The sequence below is a fragment of the Rhineura floridana genome, chromosome 4 (genome assembly GCF_030035675.1).
Source record: "Rhineura floridana isolate rRhiFlo1 chromosome 4, rRhiFlo1.hap2, whole genome shotgun sequence".
NCBI lineage: Eukaryota > Metazoa > Chordata > Lepidosauria > Squamata > Rhineuridae > Rhineura > Rhineura floridana.
In genome coordinates, this window is record NC_084483.1 from 20097941 (window position 1) to 20112558 (window position 14618).

Here is a 14618-nt window from a genome sequence, read left to right on the forward strand (position 1 = left end):
AGTTAGATGACAGGCAATGCAACCTGGTCCTTTTTGATTATTCAATCAAGCCTGTTTGAATTATTAACTGAAGGTTGACTTTCGAACTATGTAACATTTTTGTAAGCTGTAGTTGTACCGTCATATCATCATGCGTGGGACAGGGCGTGGTGGCAGAACAGGCAAGCAAGGTGAGGGAGTGAGGTAATCAAGGGTGGCAGGTAAGCAAGTGCAGGGGGCAGGTGAATGGGGGTGGGGGGAGTGAGGGCAAGCACAGGGCAGGTGGGTGAGAAAGTGCAGCAGGGTGGCCAAGTGAGCCGGTGGTAACGACAACATGGGAGGCTGGTAAGCTTTTGAGGTGGGGCAGTGGTGGCAGCCTGGGCAGGCAGGAGGCCAGTAAGCTGCCTAAGGAAGGCAGCAGTGAGTGTATGGGGAGCTATTTTGGGAGTTGCCTGGGGGTAGGCATTTGGGCAGTAGAATAAGGGATGGGTGTTTGGGGCGTTGCCTGTGTGTTTGAAGAGAGCCTTGTGTGTGTGCGTGTGTGTGTTTGCAAGTCCCTGGGTGTGTGTGTGTGTGTGTGTATGTGTATGTGTATATATGTATGTATATGTATATGTATGTATGTATATGTATATGTGTATATATGTATGTATATGTATATGTGTATATATGTATGTATATGTATATGTGTATATATATATATATATATATATAGGGGGGTTGGCGTGCAAAGTGTGCAGGGGCAAAGCCCTTAGTAGAATGAAAAAAATTCACATACTATTAAAGTCAATGAGGCAATTATAAGTTGCAACAACAGCTTTTATTTTAGGATTACACTCTGGCCCCAGGGACATGATAGAACCATCTGAGGCCCACTGTAATGAATTTGCTAGGCACTTTCAGGATAAAATATTTAGCATCCGCCAGGACTTAGACTCCAGTGTTATAGCAGGTGAATCATGCAAGGTATCCAGAGCACAGCCTTGTTCCGATTTCTTGGATGAGTTTCAGTTGGTGCAGCTTGAGGACATTGACAAGGTGCTTGGACAGGTTCATGCAACCATTTCTGTGCTGGATCCTTGCCCTTCTTGGTTAATAAAAGCTAGCAGGGATGGAACAGCCAGCTGGGCCAGGGAAGTGATTAATGCCTCTCTGCGAGAGCGGGTGATCCCTGGCTGCCTGAAAGAGGCAGTAGTGAGACCACTTCTTAAGAGACCCTCCCTGGACCCAGAAAATCTTAATAACTGTAGGCCGGTAGCAAATGATCCATTCCTGCGCAAGGTCCTGGAACGAGTGGTTGCAGGCCAGCTCCAGACACTCTTGGATGAGACCAATTATCTGGATCCATTTCAGTCGGGTTTCAGGCCTGGTTTTGGCATGGATGACTTTTGTTGGGAGAGAGACAGGGGAAGTGTGACTCTGTTGATTCTCCTTGATCTCTCAGCGGCTTTCGATACCATAGACCATGGTATCCTTCTGGGGAGACTAGCTGAGTTGGGAGTGGGAGGTACCACTTGGCGGTGGTTCCGCTCCTACTTGGCGGGTCGCCTCCAGAAGGTGGTGCTTGGGGAACATTGCTTGGCACCCTGGACTCTCCAGTATGGGGTTCCGCAGGGGTCAGTTCTGTCTCCCATGCTGTTCAACATCTACATGAAACCATGGGGTGCGGTCATCCGGAGCTTTGGAATGCATTGCCATCAGTATGCTGATGACACGCAGCTCTATTTCTCCTTTTCATCTTCTTCAGGTTAGGCTGTCAATGTGCTGAACCGGTGCCTGGCTGGGACAATGGACTGGTTGAGGGCTAATAAACTGAGGCTCAATCCAGACAAGACTGAGATGCTGCTAGTGGGTGGTTCTTCTGACCAGATGGTGGATGTCCAACCTGTCCTGGATGGGGTTGCACTCCCCCTGAAGGAGCAGGTTTGTAGCTTGGGGGTTCTCCTAGAACCATCTCTGTCACTCGAGGTTCAGGTAGCCTCGGTGGCACGGAGTGCCTTCTACCAACTTTGGTTGGTGGCCCAACTATGTCCCTATCTGGACAGGGATAACCTGGCTTCAGTTGTCCATGGTCTGGTAACCTCCAAATTAGATTACTGCAATGCACTCTACATGGGGCTGCCTTTGAAGACGGTTCGGAAACTGCAGCTTGTGCAAAATGCAGCGGCCAGATTGGTAACAGGGACCAGACGGTCTGAGCATATAAAACCGATTCTGGCCTGCTTGCACTGGCTGCCTGTATGTTTCCGAGCTCGATTCAAGGTGCTGGTATTGACCTATAAAGCCTTACACAGCTTGGGACCACAATACCTGATGGAACGCCTCTCCCGATACGAACCCACCCGTACACTACATTCAAGATCAAAGGCCCTCCTCCGGGTGCCTACTCCGAGGGAAGCTCAGAGAATGGCAACAAGGGAGAGGGCCTTCTCAGTGGTGGCCCCCAAATTATGGAATGATCTGTCTGACGAGGTGTGCGTAGCACCAACACTGTTATCTTTTCGGCGCCAGGTCAAGACTTTCCTCTTCTCCCAGGCATTTTAGCATGCTTTAAATTGTTTTTATATTGTTTTAAATTTTAAAATTGTGTTTTAAATTGTTTTTAAAATATGTGTTTTAAATTGTATATTTGTTTTAATGTTTTTGATTGCTGTAAACTGCCCAGAGAGCTTCAGCTATGGGGCGGTGTACAAGTGCAATAAATAAATAAATAAATAAATAAAGCACAGGATAGTTAACTAATTAGGATTTCTCCTTCTGAAGGAACTAGAGTGCCTCATCCAAAGGCCAGTGAAATAGACAGAGATGCCAAAATGGCTTCTGTGACTTTTCAGACATGTCAAAAGGGTGTGAAGATGCCTTGTTCAAGCATAATCATTTTGTACAACAACAATCACACTGCACAGTCTTCTCATTGTGCAGAAAAGATCAGAAATGTTCTGTTAAGAACAAGCCAAATAGGTCACAATTCTTTTTATTGCTGTAATTCGACAGAGGATAGCAGGATAACACAGATATAAATTGAGTTAAAAATGAAGATGGGGAGCTAACCAGATGGTTATGAATTATTCTGAGCAAGAAATAGCATAGAGACGTGCAGTGCAATTGAAAGTGTTCCATAAGATCAGGCTCACTGAGAAGGAATATGTATGCTATCTGTTTCAGTCCTGAATCGCAGGGTTCAGACAGCCGAAGAGGCTTTTTAACAGCCTATCTTTGAACAGTTGAAAATCCAAAAGAGATTAGTTTAGAATGGATTCATTCATGCAACTGCTTTTCCTAGCACAAGTTGAAATCATCAGGAAAGATAGGCCCAGATGTTTTTGGATGACAGTTTCCATCATCCTTGGCCATTGGATCAGGTGGGATGGGGCTGATGGAAATTGGAATCCAAAACATTTGGAGATTGCTAGGTTGGGGGTGGCTTATGTCCCTGTTTGCAGATATCTGGTTTCGGGGGCCAGGGGTTTGTTCTAGGCTAACATTCTCATTGACGTTGATAAGAGCAAAAGCAAAGTACAAGGCAGCTGATAAGATCCAAAGGTAGTAGAGACATACATTTGCTTTAGACTCAAACACTAAGAATTACTGTTATGATTAAAAGGAATATTCACTAATAGGCAAAAAAATCTTGCGGTTTAAGAACCTACAGCCCACAGATATTTCTATCAAACTTTAAACAGCAGGGAAATTGGGCAGCTATAGTGAATGCACCAGGGGAGCAGGAGACCTGACCTCCTCTCTGAGGTATTGTACTGCCCTACAAAGATGGAAAATTACATTTTTGTATGTTTGTTGGTGTTCTTACTTTGCTTCATTCCTATGTTACTATTGTTTCTACAGAGAATCTAATCAAGAAAACTTTATTTCTCTCATTATTCTTCCCAGAAACCTGTGTCAAATTTATTTTTATTAATTTCAAAGTCTTTTTATTGGTCTGTGTCATATGATGATGAAGACAGCCTTTTGTGTTTCAAATTGGAGGTTATGGTCTATGGAGGTTAGAGTGCCTATAAAGTGCTGGCCTTGGCTGCTGCACACCCAAGTAGCCTAAAACCAGAGCTTGGAAGAAATTCATTACAAGTAACCTCATTACTTTTTTGAGGAACGAGTGGGTAATTCCTTTACATGTTGATTGTATTAGAATGAGGAGTAATTTTATTACTTTCGTGGAGTAATTGTAATGTTTCCAGCATTACTTTTGGGCATTACTTGGGGGGGAGCAGGGGAAGTCTTCTGCTCCTCTGATTTGTGGATGAAAATCATGTGCCTCAAACTGGGCTTCTGTGCAGCCTCGCTCTTCTCTCATGCTCTGTGGATGGGTAGGAGGCAACGAGGGAGGAGGTGGAGAGTGAGACAGGGTGGAGTGGAGAAAACAATTGTTTAAAAAAATGGATGGTGGTGGAGAAGAATGGAGTGGAGGGGAAAAGGAGCTGGAGGGCAAGAATATAAAGGAGGAGAAGGAGGCAGCAGCAGAATGGAGATAAAGAACTATGGAGGTGAAAGATGACAACGTGTGTGTGTGTGTGTGTGTGTGTGAATACTGTGTTTGCACTTGGCACACAATGTGGCCTCCACCACCCTCTCTGGCTACTGTGCTGTATTTGCAGTATTTAACTTTTTTGCATGTCAGGGGAAAATGTTTGCTTGTGTGAGTGTCCCTTAGTTGGTGGCAGGGCAGGGTCCGGGAGGTGGTTAAGTGAGTGAGATTATGCTTGCTGGCTGGGTGTGTGTGTGTGTGTGTGCACTTTGTTTGATGTGCAAAGATCTGAGTAGTGGCCTCTGCCTCCCTCCCCACCTCCCTTACCAGCGGAGAGACCACCATTGCTATCTTATGGATAAAAAGAATTATTCTACAAGCTCTGTATGTGTGTGTTTATTTTTATTGTTGTTTTAGGCTACTTAGATGTGCAGCAGCCAAGGCCAGCATGTTGCAGGTGTTTTTTAAAAAAGTAACTGAAATGTAATTGTAATGATTACTTTTGAGGGAAAGTAAAGTAATCAGTTACTTTCAGAGCAACTGTAATTGTAACGTAATTAATTGTAGTTTTTCCTACATGTTGGATATGGCATCCTTTTTTTTTTTTGCATTTGATGACATACATTATATTCCAGGACCTACAGGTGATGTTCTGTTTGACGTAATATGTTCTGCCTGTCCTAGTGCTTTTCAAAGTAGCTGTCTCCCTGAGGTACACACAGGTGATATAGCATTTGGAGTGACAAGGATAAGACCCAGGATTGCTGATGGGTGGCTTCAGTATAGCTCTCTAACAGTCTGCACAAATTAGGAGGCTAGCTAACCATTGCTAGCAAACTCTGAACATCTTGCTAGAGTCATCAACAAGCCTCCTGTTGTAGCATTTCACCAGCCTCCTAATTTTATCCAGCAGCACTGACTGAGAAGGAGAACTTTTGGATATATTCTCTGGACATTGGCACCACATGGCCTTAACTCACATTGGCACCACATGGCCTTAACCTGGAGGACAGTGCCAGCATTACTTAGCTTGTGCAAAGGAAGCCTCCATCCTCAAAGCTCTATAACTGCCAGCATTTGTATGTTAGCAGCTGTTGAAGGCGGAAGCCGAAATGTTTTGGCAGAAGAATAAAAACCTATGTTTTGTTAATCACAATTATGTGCAAATATATATATATATATATATATATATATATATATATATATATATATATATATATATATGTTGGTTTGTTTGTTTATTTATTTATTATTTGATTTATATCCCACCCTTCCACCCAGCAGGAGCCCAGGGCGGCAAACAAAAGCACTACAAACACATCAAAACATCATAAAAACAGACCTTAAAATAAATTAAAACAAAACAAGTTTAAAAACATCTTTTAAAAAGGGTTAAAAACCTTTAAAAAACAAAACAAAACACCAAACATATTAAAAGCAATTCCAACACAGACTGGGATAGCTCTCAACTTAAAAGGCTTGTTGAAAGAAGAAAGGCTTCAATAGGTGCTGAAAAGATAACAGAGATGGCGCCTGTCTAATATTTAAGGGGAGAATTCCACAGGGTGGGTGCCACTACACTAAAGGTCTGTTTCCTATGTTGTGCAGAACGGACCTCCTGATAAGATGGTATCTCCAAGAGGCCCTCACCTGCAGAGCACAGTGATCAACTGGGTATATAATATAATACAATTAATATAATATAATTAATATACATATTGCTTAAACGGACCACATTTATTTTGAAGAAAAAGCAGCTACATGATTCCAATCTGGAACACCCTCCCAATGTGGATTGCTTCCTGCTGAAAATTGCTCACACCCCTGGCTGCTGTTTGTCTCTCTTTACTGCAAACATCATATTCAAGGGAGAATTGCAGCCAGGGATCAGGCATTTTCTGCAAGGAAATAGTGTGGGGGCCTTGATTCAGATTGGGAGTGTGTTCCAGAATGGGACCCTGAGGCTGCTTTATGTATGTGGCTCATTTAAGCCTGATTTAAAAAAGGTATGACTAATACAACATGTACTTTGACCCTTATTATTGTCATATAGTTTTCTATGAGTGTTTTGTAAAATGTTGTATGGAAAAGTTCTAATTATGTCAACTCTGTCCACCGCCCCACCCCTGAATTGGTACAGCCCAGACACAGATTTATCACTTGGTAAGAACTAGGCTACCAGGGAGCCCTATTCAGACATTCAGCCTGATTCAAAAGAGGAGACCACAACTTTAATGTAAAACTGTTTATGGTGAGAGGAAAAAAACATGCATCAGTTTGTTTCTTATAATGCAGAACTGAACCTAAAGGCACAGTGCCTGACAGCTGATTCAGGCAGTTCCTGGTCAGGGCATCAGGCTAATGCACTACATTGATCATGGGAGGGTTAAATGTGTGAGGGAGTTGGACATGCCCTGACACAGTGCTGCCCCACACATCCCCTGTGCACTGGGTGCACCCCCTTTGCATGCACCCACAATGTTCCCAGAGTGCTGGACACATCCCTCTTCCCTCAATCTTCATATGATTAGCTTGAACATGTGATGGGGGCATCTAAACATATTCAACTGAATTCAGTTAGAAGGCCCCATTCAATCAGAAACCTGCTTTGTCAGGGTTACTCATTTCTCTTTAACTGACCTGTTTAAGATCAGTGGGCTAGATCCAAAGATGCCCCATGTAAGTGGATAGGTACTTTTCATTCATAAAAGTTGCCCCTTAAATTCCACTGATTTTTCCCTTTCTAAAGTTTCCTGCGCTCCATCTTGCGGTACAGTAGGGCCCCGCTTATACGGCGGGTTCCATTCCAGACCCCCAACGTAAAGTGGAAAACGCCGTAAAGCAGAACCGCATTGACTTTAATGGGCTGCATCACTCGAACATGACGTGAAAACGGCGCAAAACGGCGCAAAAGGGGAAAAAACCCTTTAAAATGGAAAATGAAAGCCACTGTATCAGCGGAAAGCCCTAAAGCAGAACGCTGTAAAGCGGGGCCCTACTGTATTCCATTTGAATTCTGGGAGCCTCTTATGGATGTGCTTTTTTTTTTAAAAGCATATGGTTTTATTTTGTGAAGCAGACATGTTTTCTTATGCCCATTTTATTTTTAGCAATGAAAGGTTTGTGTAATTTTTATGCACACATACCTTTATATGGAAGATACCAACCCTCCTTTGTGCACGCCTTTTCTATGTGTCGATCATCTCTGTGACAGGTTACTTAGACAACCCTCCCTCCCTGTGGTGTAGTGGTTAGAGTGTTGGACCAGGGTTCAAATAATCACTCAGCCACGAAGCTCATTGGGTAACCTTGGGCCAGTCACTGCCTCTCAGACTAATTTACCTCACAGGGTTGTTATGAGGATTAAATAAGGAAGAAGAGAACCATGTACACCACCTTGAGCTCGTTGGAGAAAAAGGTGGGATATAAAAGTAATGATAAATAAAATAATAAATAAATACTTTCTCCTCAACCACAGTGACATCCTATGTCTGGCAGCCTGGGTCATCTCCTTCCCACTGTCTACACAATGGTACTTTAAAAGTTGCTGCAAAAGGCCCAAAACATAAATGATTTAGGAAAGGTGGAATAAATTATATGTTGTACTAATTTATGTAATCCCTCCAAGGCCTATTTGAGTATCTGTATAATATTTCTAGTAGATTATAATAGCCAAATCAACATCACCCACTCACATGATAGAGGTGTCAGCAGGCAAAGACTACCCCCCCTCGGTTTATAGACATACAGAAAAACTTTAGGGGGCGGGAATTAAAGGAAGGGAACCCGAAAACAGCCCAGTGAAGACAACATGTTCAGTGGTCACAGAATACTGTCTGGCTGCTGGGTATGTGTATCAAACTGGAGGAGGGTGAATAGAATGGAACAGCATAGAAGAGGCCTCCACACTGCAACATTTTGTTGCAGGCCCCACTCATACTGTATAAACATATTCACACACTAGCAGCTTACTACCGAAAACACTACTCTAGAGTTTGAACTTGACTGCCAGTAGTTTAGTGTTAAATTAGTTCTTAAAGCAGTGACGTCTTATGAGTGCCAGCAATAAGTGAAAGGACTACTTGTTCTACGGCAAAGGAGTAGCTTGTGGCTTTTGTATATTAGTTACATCAGTAGAGACCCCAGATGTTAAACTGCTGCAGTTGCATGAATACTAGTGAGCTGGCACCATCCACCAGCCCCAGATTTGCATTGTGGAAACACAGACAGTATGTGGCAGAGAAAGTGCTAGAAAGGGGACCTGGCAGGGCAATGGCAGGATTGGACAACACTCGTGTGCAATCTAAAGTGTTTTGGGCACCAAAGGCTCAGCCATATCAGCAGAACCATACACACTTGCTTCATGTAGGTAGTACTAATTGGCACACTGATACAAGGAATAACACTTTGCTATGGATATGTAGGGGCATGCTACTCTTTGGGTTGCCACAGCTACACATACACAAGTGTGGTATTTCTGGTACAAGACTGAATTTCATATTAATGGCATTCATTTTATTTCTTCCCTCTCTGGATGATACGATGCAGGAGTCTTTTAATGATAGACTGTTCTGCCCCAGTGGTGGGCAACCCTTTCCAGCCCCAAGGACTTATTCCCTTTGGGGCAACCTTCCAGGAGCCACATGCCATGGGTGGGTGGGGCCAGAGGCAAAAGTGACAAATTTCAACTTTGCCTTTGTACTGTTCCGCTAGTTTCTACATGCACTCGCACATCCCTCTCTGCCCTCCATCCCAGCAAGCAAGAAGCATCAAGGACACATTCCAGCCAAGTAAAAGCTCTCATGGAGGGTGCAAAGGTCCAGTAGGAGGTGTGGCTGGGAAGAGCTCCAAGGGCCATACAGAAAGGTCTGGGGGGCCAATTTGTTCCCTACTCCTGTTCTTCCCATTGTTTTTAGGGATTATATTGTAGATTATTAGTACAAGCAGGGTCTCTAACATTGAAATGTTTAAAATCTTCCCCAGCTCCCCTTTGTAGAGAACGGATACCACTTTTTTCACAATGGGTTGGCCAAGGGTCGGAGGCGACGCAGCCTTCAGCACCAGCTTCGCTTAGAAAAAGATCCCAGGGTAAGTTGTCTCTTCATGACTTTCCATCTTATAATCGCTGCTTGACATCAAATGTGTTATGTGTGTGACATAAAGGCTATGAAATATCCTTTTCTGCCTGAAGGCCTAGTGAGCCACTATCAATTTGAATAAATGGGCTAGAGCCAGATAATTTGTCTATCAGTATAAGGCAGCTTCACATGTCTGTGTGAAAGAGATGGCCTCACTTCCGTGAGCAGGGAATATCGGCCTGCAAGTCAAATTCAGGAAATCTGCTCTCTGATCCACAGCAACTTCATCTCTGTAGCTACTCTCTCTTATTTATGACATTTCTATCCTGCCTTTTCCTCCAAGGAGCTTAACACAACATGCATGGTTATTCTTTTATCCTCAAAACAACTCTGTGAGGTAGGCTCTGCTGAGAGATAGTGATTGGCCCAGGGTCACCTAGTGAGCTTCATGGTTCAGTGGGGTCCTGAACCTGAGTCTCTCCAGCCCAGTCCAACACTTTAACTGGTATACCATACTGGCTTTCAGGTTCTACATGATACTAGGTATTAATATGATGATACTGCCAGAGATGGGTCATTCACAGACAGAGTGAATATTATCTATTTATTTATTAAATTTGTCTCCCACCTTTCCTACCAAAGGACCCCAGGGTAGCAAAGAAAAAATGTTTAAAAGAATACAATGTAAAATAAAATGAAAAAAAATATTTTTTAAAAAAAGTTAAAAAACCCATCTAAAAATATTTAAAAGTGATCACATACCATCACAGTTACTAATTTGAAGACTGCCATGGCCAGTATCTATCAGCCATGAAATGTCTGGGTAAACAGAAAGTCAGGAGAAATGAGGGAGACAAATGCACCTCACTAGGGAAGGCATTCCACAAATGGGAACCACCACAGAGAACACCTTATCATGGGTCAAAGCGAACTGGCCAGCAACCAGAGGTTATAAGTTGGGCATCCTTTTATAGGACGGTTCAGGGCATCATCTACAAGTGAAATACTATTCCACTTAAACACTTTCCTATGTATGAATTGTTCCATGAGTCCATTCTCATGGATGCAAAATATTTATATGCCAGAACACTTATGGTTGTGAAGAGAACTGGGTTTATATTAAAACACCTTTCATGGGGTAGCTACCCTCTTTCGCCAGGAATGAACTTGTGAGAAGGAACTGTAGGTTAGCCTGGCATAGAACTTGTACCTTACAGAACTAGTAGGCCACATCCTTGAACAGGAACATGGCATCAATTTTTCATGCCTGTTTCACATGCCTGTTTTTATTACCTAACACCTTACCCTTTCATTGTGGCTTGGTCATCCGGTTATAGATTTGTTAGGAGCAGGGCTAAATCCATTAATTCAAGAAAAAAGGAAAACCATAGATAACTGAAGTTAGCAAAGCTAAGTTGGCTTAAGTGCAGGGGTGCTTAATAGCAGTGGGGAACTTTTTAATTAGTCCGGCATCCTTTTATGAGAGCATACACAATTTCAAGCTTGATGGAGGTAGCTAGCTTGAAAAATAAGTTTCAAATTATTCCAAGTTATTTTTACCCATATTCCGAAATCTCACTAAGGATGACAGGAACTTAATAGCTGGAATAGTGATTTTGTTAGATCGCCAGGAGCTTTGTATTTCTTGCAATGTTTCTGCTTGGGGAAGAAGAAAGCATAAAATAAATGATGCATAGAGAGAGAGAGAGAAAGTCCATAAGCCCATGATACAATTATATTCATAATTCACACACAATACCTCCATGAAGAAATAACAACGCTGAAGCCAGAGCAGAAGACAAATGAAGACCGGAAATTGCTCCTCTTCCGTAGCAAGTCACAATGAGACCACAGCTTGCCCAGCACTGACTTATACAACTTTAATATTGAACTAGACAGAAGATAATTCTGTTCCTTTTACAGTAACTGAAAGTCATTATGGAGTTGAAGAGCTAAGTATCACCAGGCATTTCTATTCCTCTGAGGAGAAAATGAAAATGCAAGATGAACAAAGAACCACAGGCTTCCATAGAGGGTTCTTAACAAGAGTCTGGTTTTCTCATGCTCGGAGCCATTTGATGCCATATGCTTCAGGATCAATTGTTCATTTTCCGCCTAGGCTTGCCCATTATTGGTTCTCACTCCCCTCTTTCTCCAGGTTTCTTATTCAGGAACTTGTAGGCAACCCTGATTGTCTGTCTGATATCTAGGCTACAATTCTAACTGCCTCCACTGCTTGATGGGGCTTAAAGAAGCAGCGTGGCCACTACCACATCCACAGTCCTGCTGCTAGGGATGGGAAAGAAATTTTACTCAGTTCACATCTAAAGATGAACCTACCTCATTTGCACTTTCCAAAACAATACGCGAACTGAAACTCTGCCATCCTTCAAAATTCTCACTTGTCCAAATTTTGCAATGCAGTTCTCCAGCCAAGTCATGGCTGTTTAAAAATGCATACAACTAGGTAAAGTGTGCATAAAAGTGCACATATTCATGTAAACAACATACTGAAATTATTATATTGGGGCAAACTGATTTGCAAAAAGGTGTATATTAGGCAAAAATGCATATAAACATGTATATCAGGACTACTAAATGTGCACTAAAATGCTGATGAATTTTCATGAGAACTTTTTTTTAACTGCAAACTGATGTGGCGGTATGGAGAACAGAACTTAAGATTGGAAAAATGAGAAACTGAGAGAAGTCAATACTAACAGATTCACCCATCAGTTCCTGCCACACATTGCTGCTGGGGCTGAAGGTGGGGGGAGCAGGCAAATTGCTGCGCTAGTCTGGAGATAGTATAGTGATTGGGCTCAGACAGGACCTGATGCTGTCAGATGATGGCAGTGGGGCCAGCTGAACCTCTCTGTGCCCTCCAAGCACTCTGTTTTGGCATTTCTGCTTGCCTGTTTGGCAGGCAGAAGAGGAGCTCTGTGCTTGTGGAATGATGCTTCTTCCTGTAGTGGGCCAAAACACACTCTGGATGGTTATTTATGAAGCACACGCTTGTGAAGATGATGATGCAAAGATCAGTATAGTTCTAACGTAAATGCTTTTTGGGTACAGTTACATAAGTTTGGTCATTCAAGATTCTGAGCCCAATGTGTATCTTTATTGCATAAATTCTTAAGTCTGTAGCTTGGTTTGCATATGGTTCCACAGATTAGTTCTTTCCTTTGAACTATATAATCTGAGCAATCCCTGGCAATCTCTGCATTAGAAATATAGCAATTATTCACATAGGTGTTCCCTCTAAGTAGCATATTAGGAGGATTAGTGAGAGAGAAACTGTGTCTGTGTGCAGCATATCTGGGCTCCCTTTGGGAGGAAGGGCGAGATATAAACTTAAATGAAAATGAAGATGATGATGATGGACCATACTTCACATAGTTGTTGAAACAGTAGTTTAGCAGGCTGGTGCTATGTGTATGTGTGCGCATGCGTGCGCCATCACTAGGGGAACAGTAATTGCCAAGCAAGCTTGGATATTAAAATCCAATAACAAGAGTCTTTCTTGCCATTCTTTTTTATTTTTCAGTGCTCTGAGATGTTTAACGTAACCCAGCATAAATTCCCACCATCAAGAAAAGAGCTACAAGTTGATTGCATACAAACAAACAACTTTGCCTAAATAACCCTCCACCGTTATAGTTACTTAAGGGTAGAGTGGTAATAACCGTGATTTTATTACACACTTTTCAAGCTAAAATGGCTCAGAACCAGTCTCCTATGGAGAAGTACTCTGTTTTGTACTGTTAAATGATTGCAAGACATACACAAATGTTAACAATACATAAATGTATTTAAAAGTGTTTTTATGATTTTTTGGGTGAACAGAAAACACACTTTTCCAGGAAATGACTGAGAACTGAACCTCAATTTGAAAGACCTTACAAACATAGGAAGCCGCCTTATGCTGAGTCAGACCCCTTGGTCCATCTAGCTCAGTATTGTCTACACTGACTGGCAGCAGCTCTCCAGGGTTTCAGGCAGGGGACATTCCGAGTCCTACCTGGAGATTGGACCAAGGCCATTCTACATGCGAAGCAGTCTCTCTGCCACTGAGCTATGGTCTTTGTATTTGGGCTGAAAGCTAAATTCACACAATGTAACTATTTAAAATACAAAAAATAAAATAAAACTGAGATGATGACATGGAGAAAAAGGCAATGATCCTGGCAAGTAGCAAAGATTTTGCTGAGAATGGCTGCATTTTTCCCAGCAGCCACCATTATAGAAGCATACTGCTGCTTCCCTTCATGCATAACCCAATCCACAGACAAACCCTATTCAGGCATTCAAAAACACACATCGGGATGGAAATAAAGCTTGAAGGGGGCACAGGGAAGCCTCTCCCCCAACATCCCCAGCTCCTATCCAAGTTCTCAGTCTGAGTTACTTTATTGCTGAAGCAACAGCTCTAAGACAAAGGACCGGTGAGTGGAGTCCCTACAGGGGGCTGTGCTCTGGCTTATAGCATGGCACTCCTTCATCACTTAGTGGTTTCTGGGCAGCCCCTCTGGCATCTCAGGCAAGGAGTACTGGATGAATGTGGGTTCCTAGATAGTTGATGGCATGGTTTCTCAGGACTCTGACTCCCTACTCTGGGGGACTGGGGACTGGCTCTTGTGTCCATAACTGAAAGTGCTATTTTTTTCTTTGTCAGCTACTGCCAAGACTGGGCAGCTGGTTTGTTAGAGCATCATGGGTTTTAAAATACCACATCTTCCCAGTGGGAAGTGGGATCTGTAACTGTGTTCTCATATTACCATCCGTTCCTCCGAGTCGGTATATACTTCCTATATGGATCGATGACATACTAACTATACCATTGCATGTGAGCTGTCAAATACAGTGAAATATTAAATACTATTGCATGCCAACTGAATGTCAACTGATTGCTTATTACTTGTCATTAGTTGCAGGTCAAATGTTCCAAATAGTCAGGTATCAATTGTCAGATATAAAATATTGCAATGCAATAATTCCCAGTGAATACACAACAGCAAACTTCACAGTGAAAAATTTTGAAACTTTTGAAGATAAATGTGTCTCAGGAGGGAGAAGACAGT

The 14618-nt window shown here is 42.6% G+C and overlaps 1 protein-coding gene across 1 annotated transcript in view; it reads left to right on the top strand.

Annotated features, from left to right (window-relative positions):
- PCSK2 (proprotein convertase subtilisin/kexin type 2) overlaps positions 1–14618 on the top strand; it is a 199192-nt gene that overhangs the window by 28431 nt on the left and 156143 nt on the right. The window contains exon 2 of the mRNA XM_061622607.1: positions 9443–9547. Coding sequence (XP_061478591.1) covers positions 9443–9547 — 105 coding nt within the window. The remainder of the gene's footprint in view (positions 1–9442; positions 9548–14618) is intronic.